At 43.7% G+C, this 18,442-nt stretch overlaps 1 protein-coding gene across 1 annotated transcript in view; it reads right to left on the reverse strand.

Annotated features, from left to right (window-relative positions):
• Window positions 1–18,442, reverse strand: part of tmem8b (transmembrane protein 8B) — a 71,391-nt gene that overhangs the window by 31,655 nt on the left and 21,294 nt on the right. The window contains exon 5 of the mRNA XM_076271361.1: window positions 15,832–16,100. Within this exon, the coding sequence (XP_076127476.1) occupies window positions 15,832–16,100 (269 nt within the window). The remainder of the gene's footprint in view (window positions 1–15,831; window positions 16,101–18,442) is intronic.

An 18,442-nucleotide genomic window follows, 5' to 3' on the forward strand; every position in this document is an offset into this window, starting at 1 on the left:
TCACACTGTGTGATTAAGCCTCGAGATCATGGAGAGAGCATAAAGAATTATTCTGTACTATGACCTCTCCTTTTCTCTGTCTCACATTATTTCTGAAAGTGATGCAAGCAAAGGTCACTCTCAGTCGTTGGAAGACGAATAGGGAGAAAAATAATGTCGACACATAGAAAGGGAACATCGGCGAACGGCAGAAACGCTCTTCTTGGGCCACGGAAGTTTTGTTTGAGCCTCACTTCGTCATCTCAGTCCTTTTCAAAAGACACTGACAATTTGACACACACACAGACACACACACACACACACACCTCCCAGATAGCAACTGCCGGCTGCTCAGGCACAAAGAGTGGGATCTGCGGCTGTAAACTGTTTAAGCAGATTACACAGACTCATAACCCTCCGTTGAGATGCAGCGGGTGGAAAAGCAGCCTTAGCAGGCGAGGCGTGGTTTTTTTTTTCTTCTTTTTTTTTGGCTTCGAATCAAAATGCAATTACCAGTGACAGATATCGCGTTGCAAGACTTCTAATTACTTTGTTATTATTACAGAAACTGAGACAAGTCCCCGATCCTATTAGAGCCCCCCCCCCCCCCCCCCCCCCCACCACACACACACACACACAAAAAAACAGTTTGGGGTATAGGGCATCTGTTAATGAGGGACTGACTTTTAGTGTGACTTTTTCATGTTCGAAACCAGCCTCTGAAAAAAAACATCTTCGCCTCGTGGTTTATTCTATCATTCCTTTTTAAGGAGCCAGATGCATCCTCGCTCTCTGTCTCTCTTGTGTGGTTAGGGAGATCCATCTTGTAGTTGGAGAGAGAACAATGGCTTCACAATTCCACTGATAGCAACCCCCCCCCCCTTCCCTATTGTAGCTTCCAAGGCACTCCCGATCCAAAGAGAGCTATGCCAAGCCGCTGCCGTTGTCTCATTGTACTGTAGACCCAAATGTCAGGTGGATAAACAAACTCTGGCTCAGGCGACATTGGACAATTACATTCATTCGCAACAATGCAAGTCACAGTAATCCAATCAGCTACTACCAGTCAAAGTCCGCTTCCCTGCATCTGACTCAGACAACTCCCCAGAAACAAAGGCTTAAAGAAGGAAACAAACATTGCAATTGGAAAGTGATCCATTGGATATACAAAATGGAAAGATGATTCATTAGCTTTGGCCTGCTGCATACTCGGACTTCTGAATGCCCTTGCAACATCCCATCAACATCGTTGGCTTATTCCCCATGGACTCTCTGGAAAATGGTGGTGCTGGTGGGAGTTTGGCAACCTTCTGCGCTGCGGGAAGCTGAAAGCTTCGAGAGGCTCAAGGCTTTGGTTGTGGGCTGCATTGAGCTCCCACATACTCTCCCCACACGACACACAATGGGCCAAGACTGAGTGAAAGACTAACAAGGCAAGAATAGAGAACAGTACTATGAACCAAAGCAGAATCACTGTGGGTGGCAGTGTTAGCTGTTAAGACTATTTATTTCTCAATAAAAGCCATCCTGAGATTTAAGAGTGTTTACAGCAAAGAACGAATGATGTAGGCTCTCCCTTTTAACATTGAATTTTCAATTCACTGTGGTACATGAGTAATGTTGTTGTAAATGTCAAATGGTGGCTTGTATTTGAATCGTATGTGAAGCTTTTTCTCACTTCAAACCAATGATTGTCATGCTACTCTTTCATCTGTAAAAAAAAGTTCCTCTCTTAAAAAGTTAAAATTTTCATTCAAGTTTTCCCTGAAATAAACTGTGAAGAAGGTGTTTCAAAACTCTGCATAGCCAGAGGCTAAGAGGTTAATGACTAATTAGCCTGCATTCATAAACCATGAAATAGAATAACAACGGCATGAATGACACCAGATAAAAGCTAGCCAGCTGAAGGTTGGGGAAAAAAAGTTCAGCAGCATTGGGCAATCAATATCAATGTGGCATGCCATTGTGTGTTCTAAATGTGTTAGTCTAAGAAGTACAGATCTTTGGACAAAATGATGCTTTGCTTGTTTGAAATGCATGGGAATGTGCAGGATGCTTGCAGCCTCCCTATGGGCATGAGGCCAGGAATCCATAAACACAAGCAGTGTCCTACAGATCTGTCTCCTCTCCCATGACCCCAAACACCTCCCTGAATATGCAGATGTGGGCAGATGCAGGACTCAACCACAGGGGGCCATCGCCTGTCCAGACACAGGGCATGGAATAGGACAGGGCTGAGTAATTCTCATTATCTCTTGTCCTACCTTTAAGTGTCTGATCAAATACCTTACTGGTACTGTATTCATTTATCCATTTATTCAATTGTATATAATGCACATGTATACAAGAATAGTACTTAAAATGTAGGCACTCTTATCCTTTAGTACTAGTATTGACAGATGCAATGGTAATTCCTAGCTATGTTGTTCTCTGAACTGTATTTTAAATGTTATTATATCGCTATAGCTCTGTAGCTTAAATTTTATTCTATTGCTGTGAGTCACTTTGGATACCACTTTGGATAAAGGTGTCTGCCAAATATACGTATATATAAACATATATGTATATGAAATGAATAACTATTTTTTATTTTTTATTTATAGCCTTACTATATTTCTCAAAACGTATGCGTCTCTCTGCTGCTGTCTCTGCATGGTATTAGATCAGACGAGATGAACACCTTGTCTCTTCGTCTTGCCTCGCTGATAGCACAGAGTGAGCCAAACCAAGGTCATCCTCAAAGCAAGTAAGGAGGGCATTTCGAACCGCCTCTATTGTCTAATGCGAGGGAGTGCCTGTCTGCTGCGCCGAGTGCCTCTAAAACTTTCATAAACACGTTCTCTTCTCATGGAGCAGGGAGGAGGTCAGATGCAGAGAACACTGGGTAATATGAAAGAACACCTCATTCCCTAGAGTGGAGGACTCAAAAACATGTCTGCTTTTACACATTGTGTGCACACGGCATATCTACACAGATATTGAAATGTTCTGCAGAGATACAATAATAATGGTACATTACACTGGAGCTCTCAAATCCTCTATTATATGATAATATATTGAATACTCCGGTCCTTTTGATGTTTTTTGCCTAGCATGTCAGATGAAGGAATACGGCGGGGGTCGCGGGTGCCATTTCTGTGCGTGACATTAAAACAAAAATATCTCATCTCCTCCTGTGTCTCCTCTGTCTGTGTTAAGTGCATGCTCCAGGCCACTCCTGTATTTACATCTCATCAAACACCACTCTGTGATCGGAGGATAGCACAACATCCCACGTGCCACACACACACACACTCCTGAAAGCCCAATCTACGCAAGGAGAGCTGCCTGAGTGTGTCATACACACACACACACCTGAGGAGAGACAGACACCGACAACCCTCAGAGACACCAGGTGGCACAGCTGGGATTCAATCTGTCCTGCTCGTTAGAGGACGCCGTCCCTGCTATTCGTGGAGCCAGCTTCTATTTGGCGCACACCTTGCTGCTTACCGCAGCACATCGCTTATTCCCCGTGATGGGACTCATGCGGCCATGACGGCTATTTGACTAATTACGGCACATGTGGCTAACTGTGTCGCACAAGATTAATGAGGTAAGGTCAAAGGTTACAATAACAAGGACAACAGGAAAATGGGAGCCAAAGGCTAAACAAATAAATAGTGTCTCTGTGGGCGTGTTTATTGGATACACACAACAAGAATGAATCGCATTAGTGTTTCTCTTTGGGAGAATAGGCCCATATGTGTTTATTTGCCAGTTTTAGTTGCAAAGCAGATTTGTGCAGTTAGGCTTACTGTAGGGTCTGGGCCCACATTAAAAGACATTCCCACATGTATCATTTGCTCTGACACCAAACACATGACAAAAAACTATAACCATCACTTCCCTACAACCACTGCAGCTCCATCTCTGAGATGCATCAGATAGATTTTCTTTTCATCTCCACGACACCATCCCAGCAGCGGATTTTGAGATTTTCTGCCGCGAACAGCGTCGTTTTAAAGCGGGAAATAAATTATTCTCCAAAGCCTGCCTAATTGTATCTTGGGCTCCCCGGGGTCCTGATAAGGAAGGGTCAATGAGACACAGGGAATCCACCGCCTCCACTTCCCTGCTGCGATGCAAGCTCCTGCAGTGCTCCTCTCCCTGAGCGTGTGTGCGCGTGTGTGTGTGTGTGTTTTCTTTTATTTAAGGTTCGTCTCTCCTTCTTCTCTCCTCCTGCCTGACGACATTACACACTTCCGTGTTCCCTTTCTTCTCTCCTCTCCTCGGCAGGGCAATGACAAGGTGGCTGCTGACAGTGAGTGGCTTATCTGGCCGCAGCACATTTGATTTCACTTTCGCCAGGAGACTCCTCAGATTAAAACACTCTCCATCAGTATTTATGGCTTGTATAATTGTGATTTTGTTGTTTCTCTCTCTCATTCTCTCGCTCTCTCTCTCTCTCTATTTGACGTTCTCTCTTTGTCTCTCTCTCTTTCCTCTCTCTTTCTCTCACACTCTCTTTCTCACTCTCTCAAGCTTCCTCTTCTGCTTTCAGACCGATGAATATTTAATAAAGGTGAGAGTGGCCCTCCAGTTCAAAGTGATTTGTGTGTTTGCACTCTTCTCTCCCTGGCCAGGCATCTGTGTCTGCCAGCCACAAAAGCCAATTTAATGAGCTTAGGGGAACGGGGGGGGGGGGGGGGGGGGGGGGGGGGGCTACTGGAAAACATGAGCATATTAATTAAGACTTGTTCCTCTCTGAAAGGGTCTCACACTCCCGACAGAAACTTCCGCTCTCCAAACAGCAATTTTCACACGGTGCAGGTGCTTTACACAGGAGTCAAATGGAGAACTGGACAGAGCAGAGTAGAGCAGTACAGATGACTCTGTAAAGAGTAGTTACGCAGAGCAGAGTAGAGTAGAGCAGTACAGATGACTCTGTAAAGAGTAGTTACGCAGAGCAGAGTAGAGTAGAGCAGTACAGATGACTCTGTAAAGAGTAGTTACGCAGAGCAGAGCAGAGTAGAGCAGTACAGATGACTCTGTAAAGAGTAGTTACGCAGAGCAGAGTAGAGTAGAGCAGTACAGATGACTCTGTAAAGAGTAGTTACGCAGAGCAGAGCAGAGCAGTACAGATGACTCTGTAAATTACGCAGTGTTCGCGAGAGATATAACTACATAAAGTGCTCTTTTGTCAGGACAAGAGATGAGCGCTGCATTGAAAATGTATGCTCTTAAAGAGCAGCATACAGTAGATGCTTCTATGCATCTATGCTTCTTGTAATTCCCTTAGTTCTATACCAGAGAATCTCTCTGTGTCACGTGAACTTTATGTCCTAGAACTGAGTTTTTGTGAGCATGACCCAGGAAAGACAGAAAAGCCATGCTTTTTAAATTTATGTGAAGCCATGTCTGCAGTGAAAGAATTCAAAAGAACTGTAAATACAATCTTTATGTAAACATGCCTGACGGACCGCAATGATGTCCCCCCAAATGCTGTGATGTGCAAATCTTTAACATTTCGTAGCTCATCGACACGGTAATTTCCATCATGTTCCCTTTTGAATATATATTACGCCGTCAAATTCAGCACGACTGTATGGGCCTGCAATTCCATTTGCAAAGGCTGATAAAATTGATAGCATTGAAAATATCCATTTTATCTCGTCCTTTTCTGCGACCACAGCAGAGAAAATGTAGTAGGCTAGTAGGGGGGAGATGACTTTGGACTGGGAGACATGAAAAGCGCTGATCTCGTCAGGTCCAAAAGGATGTATCCAAAATCATCCGTGCCCAGCCCATATCCCACATCACAGCAGCGCCATTTCCACTGGACCCCTCAACCAGGAGCATTAGAAAAAGAAAGAAAGAGAGAAAGAAAGAGAGAGAGAGAGAGAGGGGGAGATGTGAACAAAAAGACAGAACAGGCCTCAGATGTACTCTAAGGCGCTGAAATTTCCCTCACATTTCAGACACTGAGATGAAAGCCAGAGCCTACGCTATACCGCAAAACCGCAGGGATGTCTGGTCTTATCTTAACCCTAAGCTCAGATCTACAGGAGACGGGAGCAGTGGAGAGACAGGGAGAGAGAGAGAGGGAGAGAGGGAAAGAGAGAGAGAGAGAGAGAGAGAGAGAGAGAGAGAGAGAGAGAGAGAGAGAGAGAGTATGGTTGCCCAACAACTCGCCACAGGATGCAGCTAACAAAGGGAAACACACAATCCCAGAGATAAGCCACATCCTGCACTATGGAAGCACCCTGAGTCTCATTGGCCAATAGTTCATACCAGTCCTAATAAAGAAGGTACAGTATGCCCAGGCACACAACCTTGCATTACCCCACTACCTCTCTTTTTAATGACAAGGAACCCACACATGAGATTATATGAACTACGCACAAGCCTTTAAATGTATTTAGATTCAACATGGCCGAAAATGAGGTTAGACAGTAGGTAAATATTGTTCACCGTTGGGCTGGAGAGCATGAAATAGCTCTAGTTAATTCTTGAAGTCCTCTGTCTTTGATTTCCTCAGGAAAATGTTAAGAGGATTTGGAGAAAGCAGGGGAGCAATGCAGCAGGTTTCAGCAGCATTCAGGGAAACTGGAGCCTCCTTTTTAATTCACCATAATCCAATATGGTTGACATTTATCAAAAATCCCCTCTTACCATGTGTAGAGACACACAAGCTAAGATCTGCAGAGCTCTAAAGAATATACTATTTTTTTTTCCACCAAGAAATTGTCTTCAGATGTGTCTGAAAAGAATGCTAACATGGCATTTTTCCCCCTTTTCTTTAATTACGGTTGAGCCCAGTTCACTAACATTTGAAAAATAAAAACTACATTCTCCACCAAAGTATAATGGCTGCCATTACTCCTTCCTCCAGTCCTAGCCCATTGCAAATTCAATAGCAAACAGGATATGGATTTTGAACTAACTTTGAGATGTGCCGTTTTCAGTATTCAATCTTAAAAGCTTAGAACGAGACACAATATGTCTGGCAAATGGCCCCACTCTGATGGATGAACATGCATAATAGTGTTGAATCGGGCCATTGCCATACATTTCTCTGACAAAGATCATTGGTCATGCTACACTAGTCACTGACTAGATAACATTATCACAAAAGGGACTTTCAAGTGAGCACAGAGTGTCTACGTACGCTTACAGTAAGTTTCCTGCTTAATGCGTTTGGCTTTTAGCCATCATCAGGTGTATATTTGTCTGGTTTCTATTAATGCTTTCAGCACTACTGACCATTAAGTAGAAATATAGTGCAGTGGGAGGTGTAATTCTGTGGCAGCGTATTCCGATACGACGGGGGAACAGTCATAAAAAACAAACCTCAGGGCTGCACTCTCAACACGTTTTATAGAACATGGCTCAGCATTTACCCGACTCCACATTCAAAGGCTTTTTCATCATCGGCTCGTGTCCTCATCCGTATTAAACAGGCCCTATAATCTCACTGATGGGCTTGAGAGAGCTTGTTTAGCTGGCTGGGTTGAACATGGAGTAGGTAATTAGTTTACTGAAACCAATGTTCTGCGTTACTCATGCCTTACTCCACTTCACTAATTGCCAAAGGCCAACAAAGTCAACATTTTGTTGCCATGTTGCCACTGATTGTAAAAAAAAATAGGTTTTTCACCCAGTGATTGAAAAAGAAAAATGTGTATTATGTTTTTTCATGAATGTCTTTGCTTAGAATTTTGCTCATAAGTACCGGTTACATGGCCGGAGAAATGCCAGTCTTTCGACTTCTATTTGTAGCCTTACCTATTGAGACTCTGATTGTGTATTGATTTTACTTACCGGTAATAGGGATATCATCTAGGTGTGTGCTCAAAGATTCCTACATTTATGTTTCAGCTTTTCAAATATTTAAATCCAATGGTTTTCATTTATAACGCTCTGTATAATACAATTTCATCGTTCATCACCTGGGAAGGATTTGAGCGGATTAGCCCAAAATGGCCGCCTTTAAAGTTCAGTACCTTTATGGATAGCACACAGACCTTTCTTTGCTTAGAAACGTGTCTCAAATTGTATTAAATTTAATAGGATTAGATAGGCAGAGACAGTGACTGTTGGAGATTATTCTGTCTTTTTTTTTCTTTCAAAAATGGTTAATTTTCAAAATAATGGACTTGGTATCTGCTCTGCCACAAAAAGGGAAGAATCAGCAGGTCTCCACTTGGACAGGGCAGATAGGGGGCACGGAGTACGGCAACTGTGGGGCGAGATATGCACACATCAAACTGATTAGCTGAACTAATGGAGTTGGAGGGCATTACCGAAGTTTGTGGAGAGAAAAACGGTAAACAGTCTCTGCAGCTCCAGGGAGGTGAGCAGCTGAATTATGAGTTAAGGATTGTGCTCTTTCTTCCTTTACTTACTTACTTACTTACTTACTTACTTACTTACTTTCCCTCTTCCTCTGTTTATTTCTTCTCTTATTTTTTTTTTCTTTCTTTCTACTGTAACAGCCTCTCTGCCTCCCTGGCTGTCTGTATGTCTGTCTCTCCCCCCAGCAAAACCATAAGTGATAAACAAGAGAATCCGAAACTCTAGCCCCATGGAGGTGACTTGGGGCTCTTCCTCCTGGATGGTTCGCTGAAATCGTTCTCACACGGCACTGGAACCAGCAACAACCGGTGGAACTAGCTCCGCAAAACGCCCGTCACCAGTTTGCGGTTCATTTTCCCAGTCGCAGAAGTGCTGACTTTAATGGCTGCCTTTTATTCACTTCAGTGCACAGTGTCTGAGGCCCTCCTTGACAGTGCATTACACAGATAGGGATTGATTTGCATTTAACACGTGTTCATTAAGATGATTGTGTTGTGTCTAATAACTAATAAGCTGAAAAGTTATTTCAGGTCAGCAATCGGCAACCATGCACAGTCGTATTATCTGCCTCATGTAGTACTGCTGAGAGACTACAGACTTAATTGTTTATAGGCTTTAATTAATTGAATTGACTTCTTTCCCTCACGGAGTTTGCTGTTGTTCTGGGGATAAATCTTGAGGGGGTTACACAAGGCCCTGGCCTTGTTCACACCTTCCATAAGTTTTCGTACATGTAACAGGTGAGTGTGGATGTCTGTTGGAGAAGTGTGCCTCCTTGTGTCCTCCATGCCTTGTGTGGATTTCACACAACAAAGGTTTTGAGAAACGTTCAAATCTCTTTCTTCCTCACTTGGTCTCTCTGACACAGTATTTCATCATCTCAACCCAGGCCAAGGGCATACACACCTTGCTTATTATCTAGCCCATGTCTTCACTAATTTTTCCTCCTTGTGCTTCTATCCTAAATTAGTGTTCCACTGAGTGGCAAGTTGTTTCATGTGGTGTAAAAATGAAATTAAACACAAGATAATTATAACACAATATAATGTGTCTATAGCCAGAAGAAACATGAAAGCAATCTCACAAACAAACCAAAATAATCAAATCTAATAACTTTTGAAGTAGACAATGGCGAAGCTAGCTGATGAAGGGTTATGCAGCAGACGCAATAGTGAGAAGAACTCACACATACTACTTCTTTGATGCAGACTCCACAAAGATCCAACATGGTGTCGGGTCAAGAAAGCGTCAGTCAAACAGGTGAAGTTAGTAACTGACGAGGCTAGTCTCAGTCATCTATCTTTGGCTCAGTCAGCAATCAGTCGCATCCCTGCCCTAACTCAAGTGTCTCACATTTAGGAGTTTGACATTGTCTCCCTGATTGACATGTATTGGCCACCTCTTCAGTCCTGTTAGCTGTGGCAAACTCGACTGTGTGGACCACCATCTTTGTTTGCATTTCAGAACAATCACCAAACAAAACAGAAGTTAACTGAACTGAACTGAACTGTACAAATCTCATGAGGAGAAGCCACCAGGTGGTTGTGGGGGTGAGACATGCCTACAGGCCTGTTGACCACTCTGAGCCTTCACCTAGCCGACATACGCATTTATATCCACCCACACACCTCTAGGACAGCCTCCTATGTATCAACATTGCAGAGAAATAAGGAAAGGGAGAGTTTTTACATTGCCATGAGCAAATATCTCCATTTGATAACCCTTAGGCGCTGTAGGAGAAGTTAGAAGGCCTCTTATGCCAAGCATTTTGTAACTCCGAGGAGCTAAACAGCCTCATTCTCATTCCCCATGTTGCGTTCTGTGCCCTGACAGCTTCTTCATTTTACCAGAGTCGCCCTGCAGATATTCCTGGCATCTCATAAATCACTAAATCTATGGATCCAATTTTTTGCGCTTAACCTCTGCATCTGGAGATACTACTCCGACGCGTCGCCCACCCTCTTGTTGGTGAGCGAAAGCGAAAGTCAATAAAAAAGCAATCCGGGTGTGTGAAATCATTTTGTGACCTCAAGAAAGTTGGTCATTGCAAACATCGTGGCAGCAGGTATTTCTCTGCCACTGAGTTTGGGCTGAGGACAGCATTTGCAGGTCTGGCTAGATGGGGCAGGCACCATCCGCTGCAAAAAAAGCGTGTATAAATCGTTAATAAGGTATGACATAGCACAGACCCATTCATTGGAGGGAAAAAGTGTCCATAGATATCAGCTGGAAAATGGGATTGCATTCAAAGAGATTGAACCCCCCACCCTTCTATCTAACCCCCAACCCTTCCATTTTGATGTATAACATAGAGGCGAAACCACAACGTGGCCATAAACAAAAATCCAATGCATCTCTATCAGTCCTATTCTGTGAAGCGCAGTGCAAACAAATCAATACCAATTGATAACCACCACCCCCCACACACACACACACCCCAATACTATATATGTGACTCAGCCAGCCATCTTTATTTGTCCTCTACTGTTCTACTGTTCAAACCACAGCCACACGTTTTCCAGAAACTTTCTTAGCGGTGCAGCACACCTGCACAGAGAGTCGTTCCATTACCATGAATGACAAATTGACTCTGATTCCCACCGCTCGCTCGTTCTCAGGGAATTGGGAAATATTGATATTTCAGGAATATTAACAGGTTCAGAAAGATTGAAAACAATCAGGGTAACAAACAGGGAGCATCAATCATCATCAAGGTTTGATTACGTGCACCACAACATGAGAGGTGTCAGGAGAGCACAGGCTAATTACGGGCTGCTTCAATCACAAGGTAGCAAATGCCATGTAAACAAAGAGGGATGATTGCAGCAAAGCGACGTTTATGTTCTTGCTCTAATAACCCCTTTGGATGAAAAACAACCAAAAAAAAGGAAAAGCTATGTGGGCAAATAAGGTTGACATACATCGCATGCGCAAAATGCCCCCCTATCTCTTTCTTTCTCTCTCTCTCTCCCTCTCTCTCCTTTCTTCCTGATGTTTCAATTACATCTCCATGATGAAGTGCCGTCGTTAGCAAACTTGAAAGCCAGGGCTCATTGTCTTGGAAACTGCTCTTGAAATCCCGGGACTGCCAGCTTCAATTTGGCTTTGTGGATTGTCACTCAAACGACAAGGGGGAAATGGGGGTCCCGGAGGGGCCCCGAGTAATGAGCGATGATCACAATTAAAGACACAATCAGCTGGGCCACTGCAGTGTAACTAAGAGAAACTGGAGGGAAAAGAATGAGAAAGGGGAAAAAATAAATGTCATCTGGCTATATTGCGAAGTAAGAGTGTGCCTTGTATTAATGTGATGTTTTCTAGAGATTAGATAGCAGGCACAATCAATAAGGATTAGTGAAAAAGGTCACAACATCCTGAGCTCCATTTTTGCTTTTCTTTTTTTTTTAAAGAGTCTTACTTTATCAATTCATCACTTTGTTCAAGGACTGGGTGATAAGTAAGACTTCATTTTCACCGAATCTGACATTGAAATTGAAATCGTGGAAGGGAGCAAGAGAGAGAGAGAGAGAGAGAGAGAGAGAGAGAGAGAGAGAGAGAGAGAGAGACAGTGCAGGAGTGTCAGCATTTGATGCCTGGCGAGAGCAAAGACCACACAGCTCAGTTCAAACAGAAATATCCCTGCAACCACGTGTGTGATGGTGGGTCAGGGCCAGGGCAGTTAATATTTGATGGACCTTCGATGCACCACTCTCTTCTCTGTCTGATGGTACTCTCACTCCGTCTGTCAGTGGTTTGGCACACACACACACACACACACACACACACACACACACACACACACACACACACACACACACAAACACAAACACAAACACAAACAGAGAGTTTGAGGTTTGAGGTTAGAATGGGTAAGAATGCCCAGTACGCTGTCCAGCAGGGGCAACCACATGGGGTCATGATAGGGGCAATGCCAGGAAGTGCTACGTTCACAGAGAGACTACAAATAAAAGGCTGTCTGGACTCGCTACTGAGCACAAGCATTATTAAAACCCATCAGTGCAACGGGAATGGACTGAGATGGAAGAGGGCACACTCACTGGTCTCTGTATAGGAAATCATTGCCATTGATCACACCCATAACTTCAATGCCTTGTAGAGCTTTCATCTTGATGGCTTGCTGTGGATGTAACAGGTGCCCCTCGTCAACTCATCAAAGCTAACGAATCAATCTGCATTTTTTGAAGCAGATGTTTTCGGGGAAATCTTTGAAACATCTCTGTAAATACCACACACCCAATATCGCTGCAAACTATGATATTGACTCTGAGGAAATAGCTCCTCTGGGTTCGCTTTGTGTGATAGAATGTCCAATCGAATCCTAAGCCAAAACTAAACTCTAGGGTGTATACAAGATTACATAGCAGACACACACCACACACCCACACCCACACCCACACCCACACACACACACACATTAATTAATATCTCTTCACGGAGGAGACAGTAGGGCATAGGGAGGCCAGCAATGGTGCACACTTCTCCGAATGGCACATAGGTGATAATCATCAGAATCAATCTTGAAAAGACCGTTTATGGTCTTTCTCTTACCGTGCACCAGCTTTTCACTGACAATTACATGACAAAGAGATTTCAAGGAGCTGTGGCATTTCTTTAATTATCCTCTGTCTGATTAATTATATCACAAAGAGACGCTGAAAAGCACTTCAGGGCCAAAGCTAGACGATGACGGTCCCCTCATCTCTAAGATGAGACAGGCACTAGTGAGGAAGTATTCTGTATATAAAATTTCACACCAGTTACACTCTCATGATGTGGAGGTTTTTCACCGTGCGAGTGATGAAAATTGAAAGCAAATGGTGTCAGACTATAGAAGTTATTTTAAGAGCTGGGATGTGATTCATACATGCTTGCTTCTCAACCTGCTCATTAACACAATCCTACCACAGATGACTGGATTTTCCCTAAAGATTACAGGCTGAAGACAAAGATACAAAATGCTTTGTAGACGAGTGCTTACACACAAATAGCCCACCCATGCGCGCGCAAGCATGTACACTCACATGCACACAATGCACATATGCACATAGACTCTAAATTTTCAAAGACTGTGTTCTTGTAGTATGTAACTGATTTGCATACATCTAACGATCTAAGTGTCTTAACCGAAAGCACCTCACGTTATGATGGTTACCATTAAAGTCATCATCAGCAAATCTGCTTATGTGAACCCAATGGGCTGCTGCTGCAAACGCTTCAGGCTTTAAGACCCTGGTGTGATAGAACACATACGCAGGCACAATCCAACAAAAGCCTTTCACGGCCATGTCTCAGAAGCCTCCGGAGTCTTGAGATTTAGAGAGCGGTCAGAGATGGTGCCCTTCTCGCTGAGTCCCACCGCATAAGCAGTAATCCACCGCAGGTAACCTATCTGATCAGAGCCAATTGTTCCCCAAGTGCGTGCCTCATCTAAGCTGGGGCTGGAGAGCTGTTCAGGCTCATTGAACATCAATGGCTTTCTTTGTGATCCCCCTGCCGATAGTGGCAGAGCCCACAGCGGATTTGGCCCTGTTGTAGCATCTGGGCTGGCAATTCCGTGCATGATCGGGGAGGCGTCTGTGCCAGAGTCAGCTTTCTCTGGCTGCTCTCCCCCCAGCCCACCTCTACCGAACCCTACCTTTACATCCCATCACTGCAAATCATAGAACAAAGGGACTGAATTGAGCTTGACTGTCAGACTCAGATAGAAGGGGGAGGGGGGGGGGGGGGGGGTGAAACCTTAAACTGATTTAATCAAATGTGGCGTATGTAGCACAAGGACAAGGCTGACAGAGCCTGGTTGCGTGGAGCAGATCAGTCATCAGTCTCGCTCTGAGCTTGTCCAAACCCTTTTCTGTCTGTTTGTGTCCCTGCCTGGAACAGCAAGGAAACCAATACAGCAGCAGCAGCAGCAGCACCTCCCTCCCCAACCCGTACAACTGTCACTGTTTGAAATGGAATAGTTTGCTTGCGCATTGAAACACCTTCATTCACAACCAGGTTCCATTTCTTTCCAACCATGTTTTATCTCGCCTACACGTTTGAAAGAAAACAATCAATGCCGAACCACATCTAACCTGCTCCACCCCCCCCCCACAGCTTCATTGCTCAAAGAATTAAACTCAAAAGGTATGAGCTCCTTTCCGCATTGGTTTTGCCTAGGGTGCAGATGTCTTTGAAATACTATATCAAATACATTTGAAATGTAAAGTGTAGGGTTGAAACACAGCTGCCCTATTCTTTGATGGTGAGTGTTTGGCGGATGAAGCAGTGGGCATCCTGCTTCCTGCTGCACTGTGATAACAAGGGTCCTCAGCCATGGAACCAAATTGCCAATCAATTTCGCACTTTTCACTTATTGCCTGATTGCCATATTTGTGAAAAGACCTAAAGACACACGACACGAAAAAATCTCATCAACGGCCTATTGTATCAAAGGTGTTGGTGAGGTGATGGACGTGACATCATTCTGCATTGAGGAGGCCTCATCTGCCGCAGCCATTGAGCCAATTTGTCAGCGAGATTCATCGCTGAGTCTCTCTATCAAAACACTGTTTGATTTCCTCCTCAATTTCTATTTGCGCAGATCCAATGGCCCGAGGAACCTGGTTGCCAACAAATTAAGCGCCTCGCCTTTAAAAGCCCCTAATACATCCAATTTCTTTCATCGCAGTTTGACTGGGCGCTCATGCCCTCGCGACAAGTGGGAGCCATATGCCCGCAACATTTGCAGAGATAAATCCCAATAAAGAATTAATGGATCGCAGATCAAATCATCAAGCTGTTCCCCTTTAATCTTAATTGTGCCAAGCTTAAAATATTTCTATACACGCCAACATGACAGGGCATCCAAAAGTGCTACTGGCAAATGCAATGGCTGATGTATTAGAGAGAGGGCACTGGCATGCCATTCCATTGACCCACAACCCTCCCCCCCCCCTCCCCTCCCCCACAACCCAAACCCCCAACCCCCTCTGGCGCTCCTTGCGGAAATGGCACTGAATGGGCAAATTCACACAAAGAAAGAGATATCATGCCACGCTGTTAACACTGCCCACCATCTTGAGGATTTATCGCTGTATTAAGCAACCCCCCCCCCCCCCCAAAAAAAAAAAAAATACACCAAAAAAAACAGACCCCCTGAAGAGCCTACAAACCTACATCAAAGTGCAACACATTGAGTGCGACATTACACTGCAGAATTTCAAATGTGAATTACCAGGCCACTTAAGGGGATTTTGTGTAAGCGTGCATAAACAGATGCGCCTGATTTGTGCTAATAGGCAAACAAGTCAACAGCACAGCTGCTCCCGGGGACAAAGCGGCAGCTCTTCAAACTTCTCTGAGAGTGGGAAAAACAACAAAAAAACAGAAGCGTAGGGGTAACTTTTATCAGCTAAAAAACAAACTGCAAAAAGAAATTCGTTGTCTGGAAAAAGTCTCTGAAACGACCGTTGGGTACAGAAAGAGCTTGGTCTCGTAAGGAAAGGGTCTTACCTGTCACCTGAACACCGATGCGGAAGTACACGTCTGCCGTGCTCAGGTAGCGCTCAACCAGGATGTAATACCAGTGCTCCCAGGAGGGCACCGTGGTCTCCAGCTCGCACGGGCTCCACTCACGGCAGTCCAGGGCGCTGGAGTTGTGCACCGGCGGGGCCCTCGAGCGAATCTTCAGGACCACGGGGCAGCTCTCGGCACTCCGATTGCGAGTGTTGCAGTCCACTAGCTGCACCTTCACCCGGGATATGTAGTTGGGTATGAAGACTCTGCAAGAAGCATAGGAGAAAAGAAAGAAAGGAAAACATAAATGATGTGTACCTCAGGCCACATTTTATTTTATAGTCCCTTTATTACATTGTAATTACACAATTTAGCATAGCATAGTGTAGCAGCATGTTGAGTAATAATAAGCAACATCACACTGACAATATAAAAATAAATTCTACAGGATTAGACAACACGCTAGGATGCAGTGACAGTACAGTATTGATGTGACAATGTCTACTAATTATTGTAGTCATCAGAATGAACCAAGGGCACGGTAATAATGCAACAAGGGCATTGTAATACAATGTCTTGAGTCTCTGTTCTGGAACTGCACCAAGAACAGACTTCAGCACAGGCTGCTGTCACACTGCTGACCGGATGGGACCCCACTGACACCCCAACTGTGTGTGCCTTCTCCATCTTAGCTGATGCCTTACAAAAACGGTATCACTGCCTGTGGGTTGGCTGAGACGTTTGGCCTGTGTCCATCTTATTGTTTTGAATGCCAGCTGTACTAAAGTTGCTTGAGTTATCCAGGGTGTAGGCGTCCTCCTCCATCTCACAACACCCACACAAAGATATTCTTTCACACATTTGGCACTCAAGTCAGTAACATGTTTGCTTCACAGGCACTCAATCATCCTTGTTTTACGTGACCTACTTTTCTGTACTCACAGGCAACATATTATTGTAAATCCTTTTAATGTTGTGAATCCAGCTCCAGAAGAAAGGGCAATTTCACACAAAATGAGAGTAACAATTACACGTTCCTCCTTATTACGAGGTGTGAATATTCTGAAAGTTACTCTCTTAAAATGTTGTAGAATTGATAGAAAATGATAGAGAATTAATTGATTAATGAAAATGTTAGAGAATTAATTGGCCCCACTGGGATGAAAGTCACGACAAGGTAGAGCTAACCCTCTGAAGTCTTCAGCTGAACCAAACCCAAACAGCATGGCACCAAGAGATATAAAAGACTCTCCATAGATGACTTCTCTGGATTTTAACTGAAACCCATTTTAGGCCCACAGTAACATTTCATCAGACGGCAGAACAACTGGATTGGCTCGGCTCAAATCAATCTCTTTTGTTGCATCATAAAAGCCCAAATGACTAGACACTGCTGTCTGATATTCCCCAGCAAACCGTGTCTATTAAACAGACATATGATCATGTCAAATGAAAGATGGGATTCTATTTACACATATGGCTTCTAAACGGGAAGTGAGCTTCTCTAGGCGGCAACTGAATTGAGGCAAAAAGACAGATTTTACTGTTATTAAAGGCATGGCAGTTTGTCAGCAGTCAAATAAATCATGTTTATCATAGTCAATGGCTGGCTTGTGTTAGCTTTAAAGTCTGATAAGATAAGGCTTTGGTTGAGAGTTTGTAATATTGGAAAGCTGTGTGTGTGTGTGTTTGTGTGTGTGTGTGTGTGGGGGGGGGTGGTGCGTGGTGTGTGAAAAAAAAAAAACAAAGCCCAGTAAATTTCCCAAAGGATTCAGAGTTCCTTTGCGCTCCTGAAATACTAAAGTACATTGCTGATTACTCCCTAAGACCACTTGAGTTGTGCAAAAGTCCATAGCAGCAAAGGTGCTTGAGCAAAAAGTACTTCATCATAAGTTACCATGTTGAATTCAACAAACTAAAATCATACATTAATTGTCATGTACCTCATTGGTTTTAACTGGCAATATTTCCTTTGTATCACCCCTCCATTTCCCAGCTTCATAGGATGATAAAAGCATAAAAGCCCATATGACATTGAAATCCCTTGCAAACAGTGCCTATAGGCCTATACAGTGCCTATAATTTACTACACACAGCAAATGACAGTTGGATTTCTGTCTACACATAACAGATCAACAGTCATAAACTACCATCACTGGGAAACCGTAAAAAGTAGAGTAACTGTGCCTTCATTAAAGCCGCTGCAGTTCTTCAGAAATTAAATAAATAATGGTTGTTTCACTGGGGAGCTCCTCATATCCATTGGCTGATAGGGTGTATTACTGTCAACTATGGTGAGACATGGCTTAATTTGTTTTGATGTGTGAATCTGTGATGGCTTGTTGTTTTTTGTTTTTTATGTATATCCCAGAGGTCTGGGATTGTTCTTTCAGATGAAACATATCGATGAGTAGTAGGCTATGCACTAAGACCTCCTCATTTTTAGCCAACCAAAGTCCATAGGAGCAGAATGGATCAACTAAAACTTCCAAAAAATTACTCTGACTGCTGCCAGGCTCAATATAACAGCCTCACACAATGAGGAGAGCAATCTGAAAAGTGCTCTTTTATATGAACGACAGTTGTTAATGACAGTTGCTAAATCAGA

Source organism: Alosa pseudoharengus, unplaced genomic scaffold, assembly GCF_046254945.1.
Source record: "Alosa pseudoharengus isolate Yale_2024_CS ecotype anadromous, Long Island Sound unplaced genomic scaffold, YU_APseudo_1.1 YU_APseudo_1.1_scf_6, whole genome shotgun sequence".
Lineage (NCBI taxonomy): Eukaryota > Metazoa > Chordata > Actinopteri > Clupeiformes > Clupeidae > Alosa > Alosa pseudoharengus.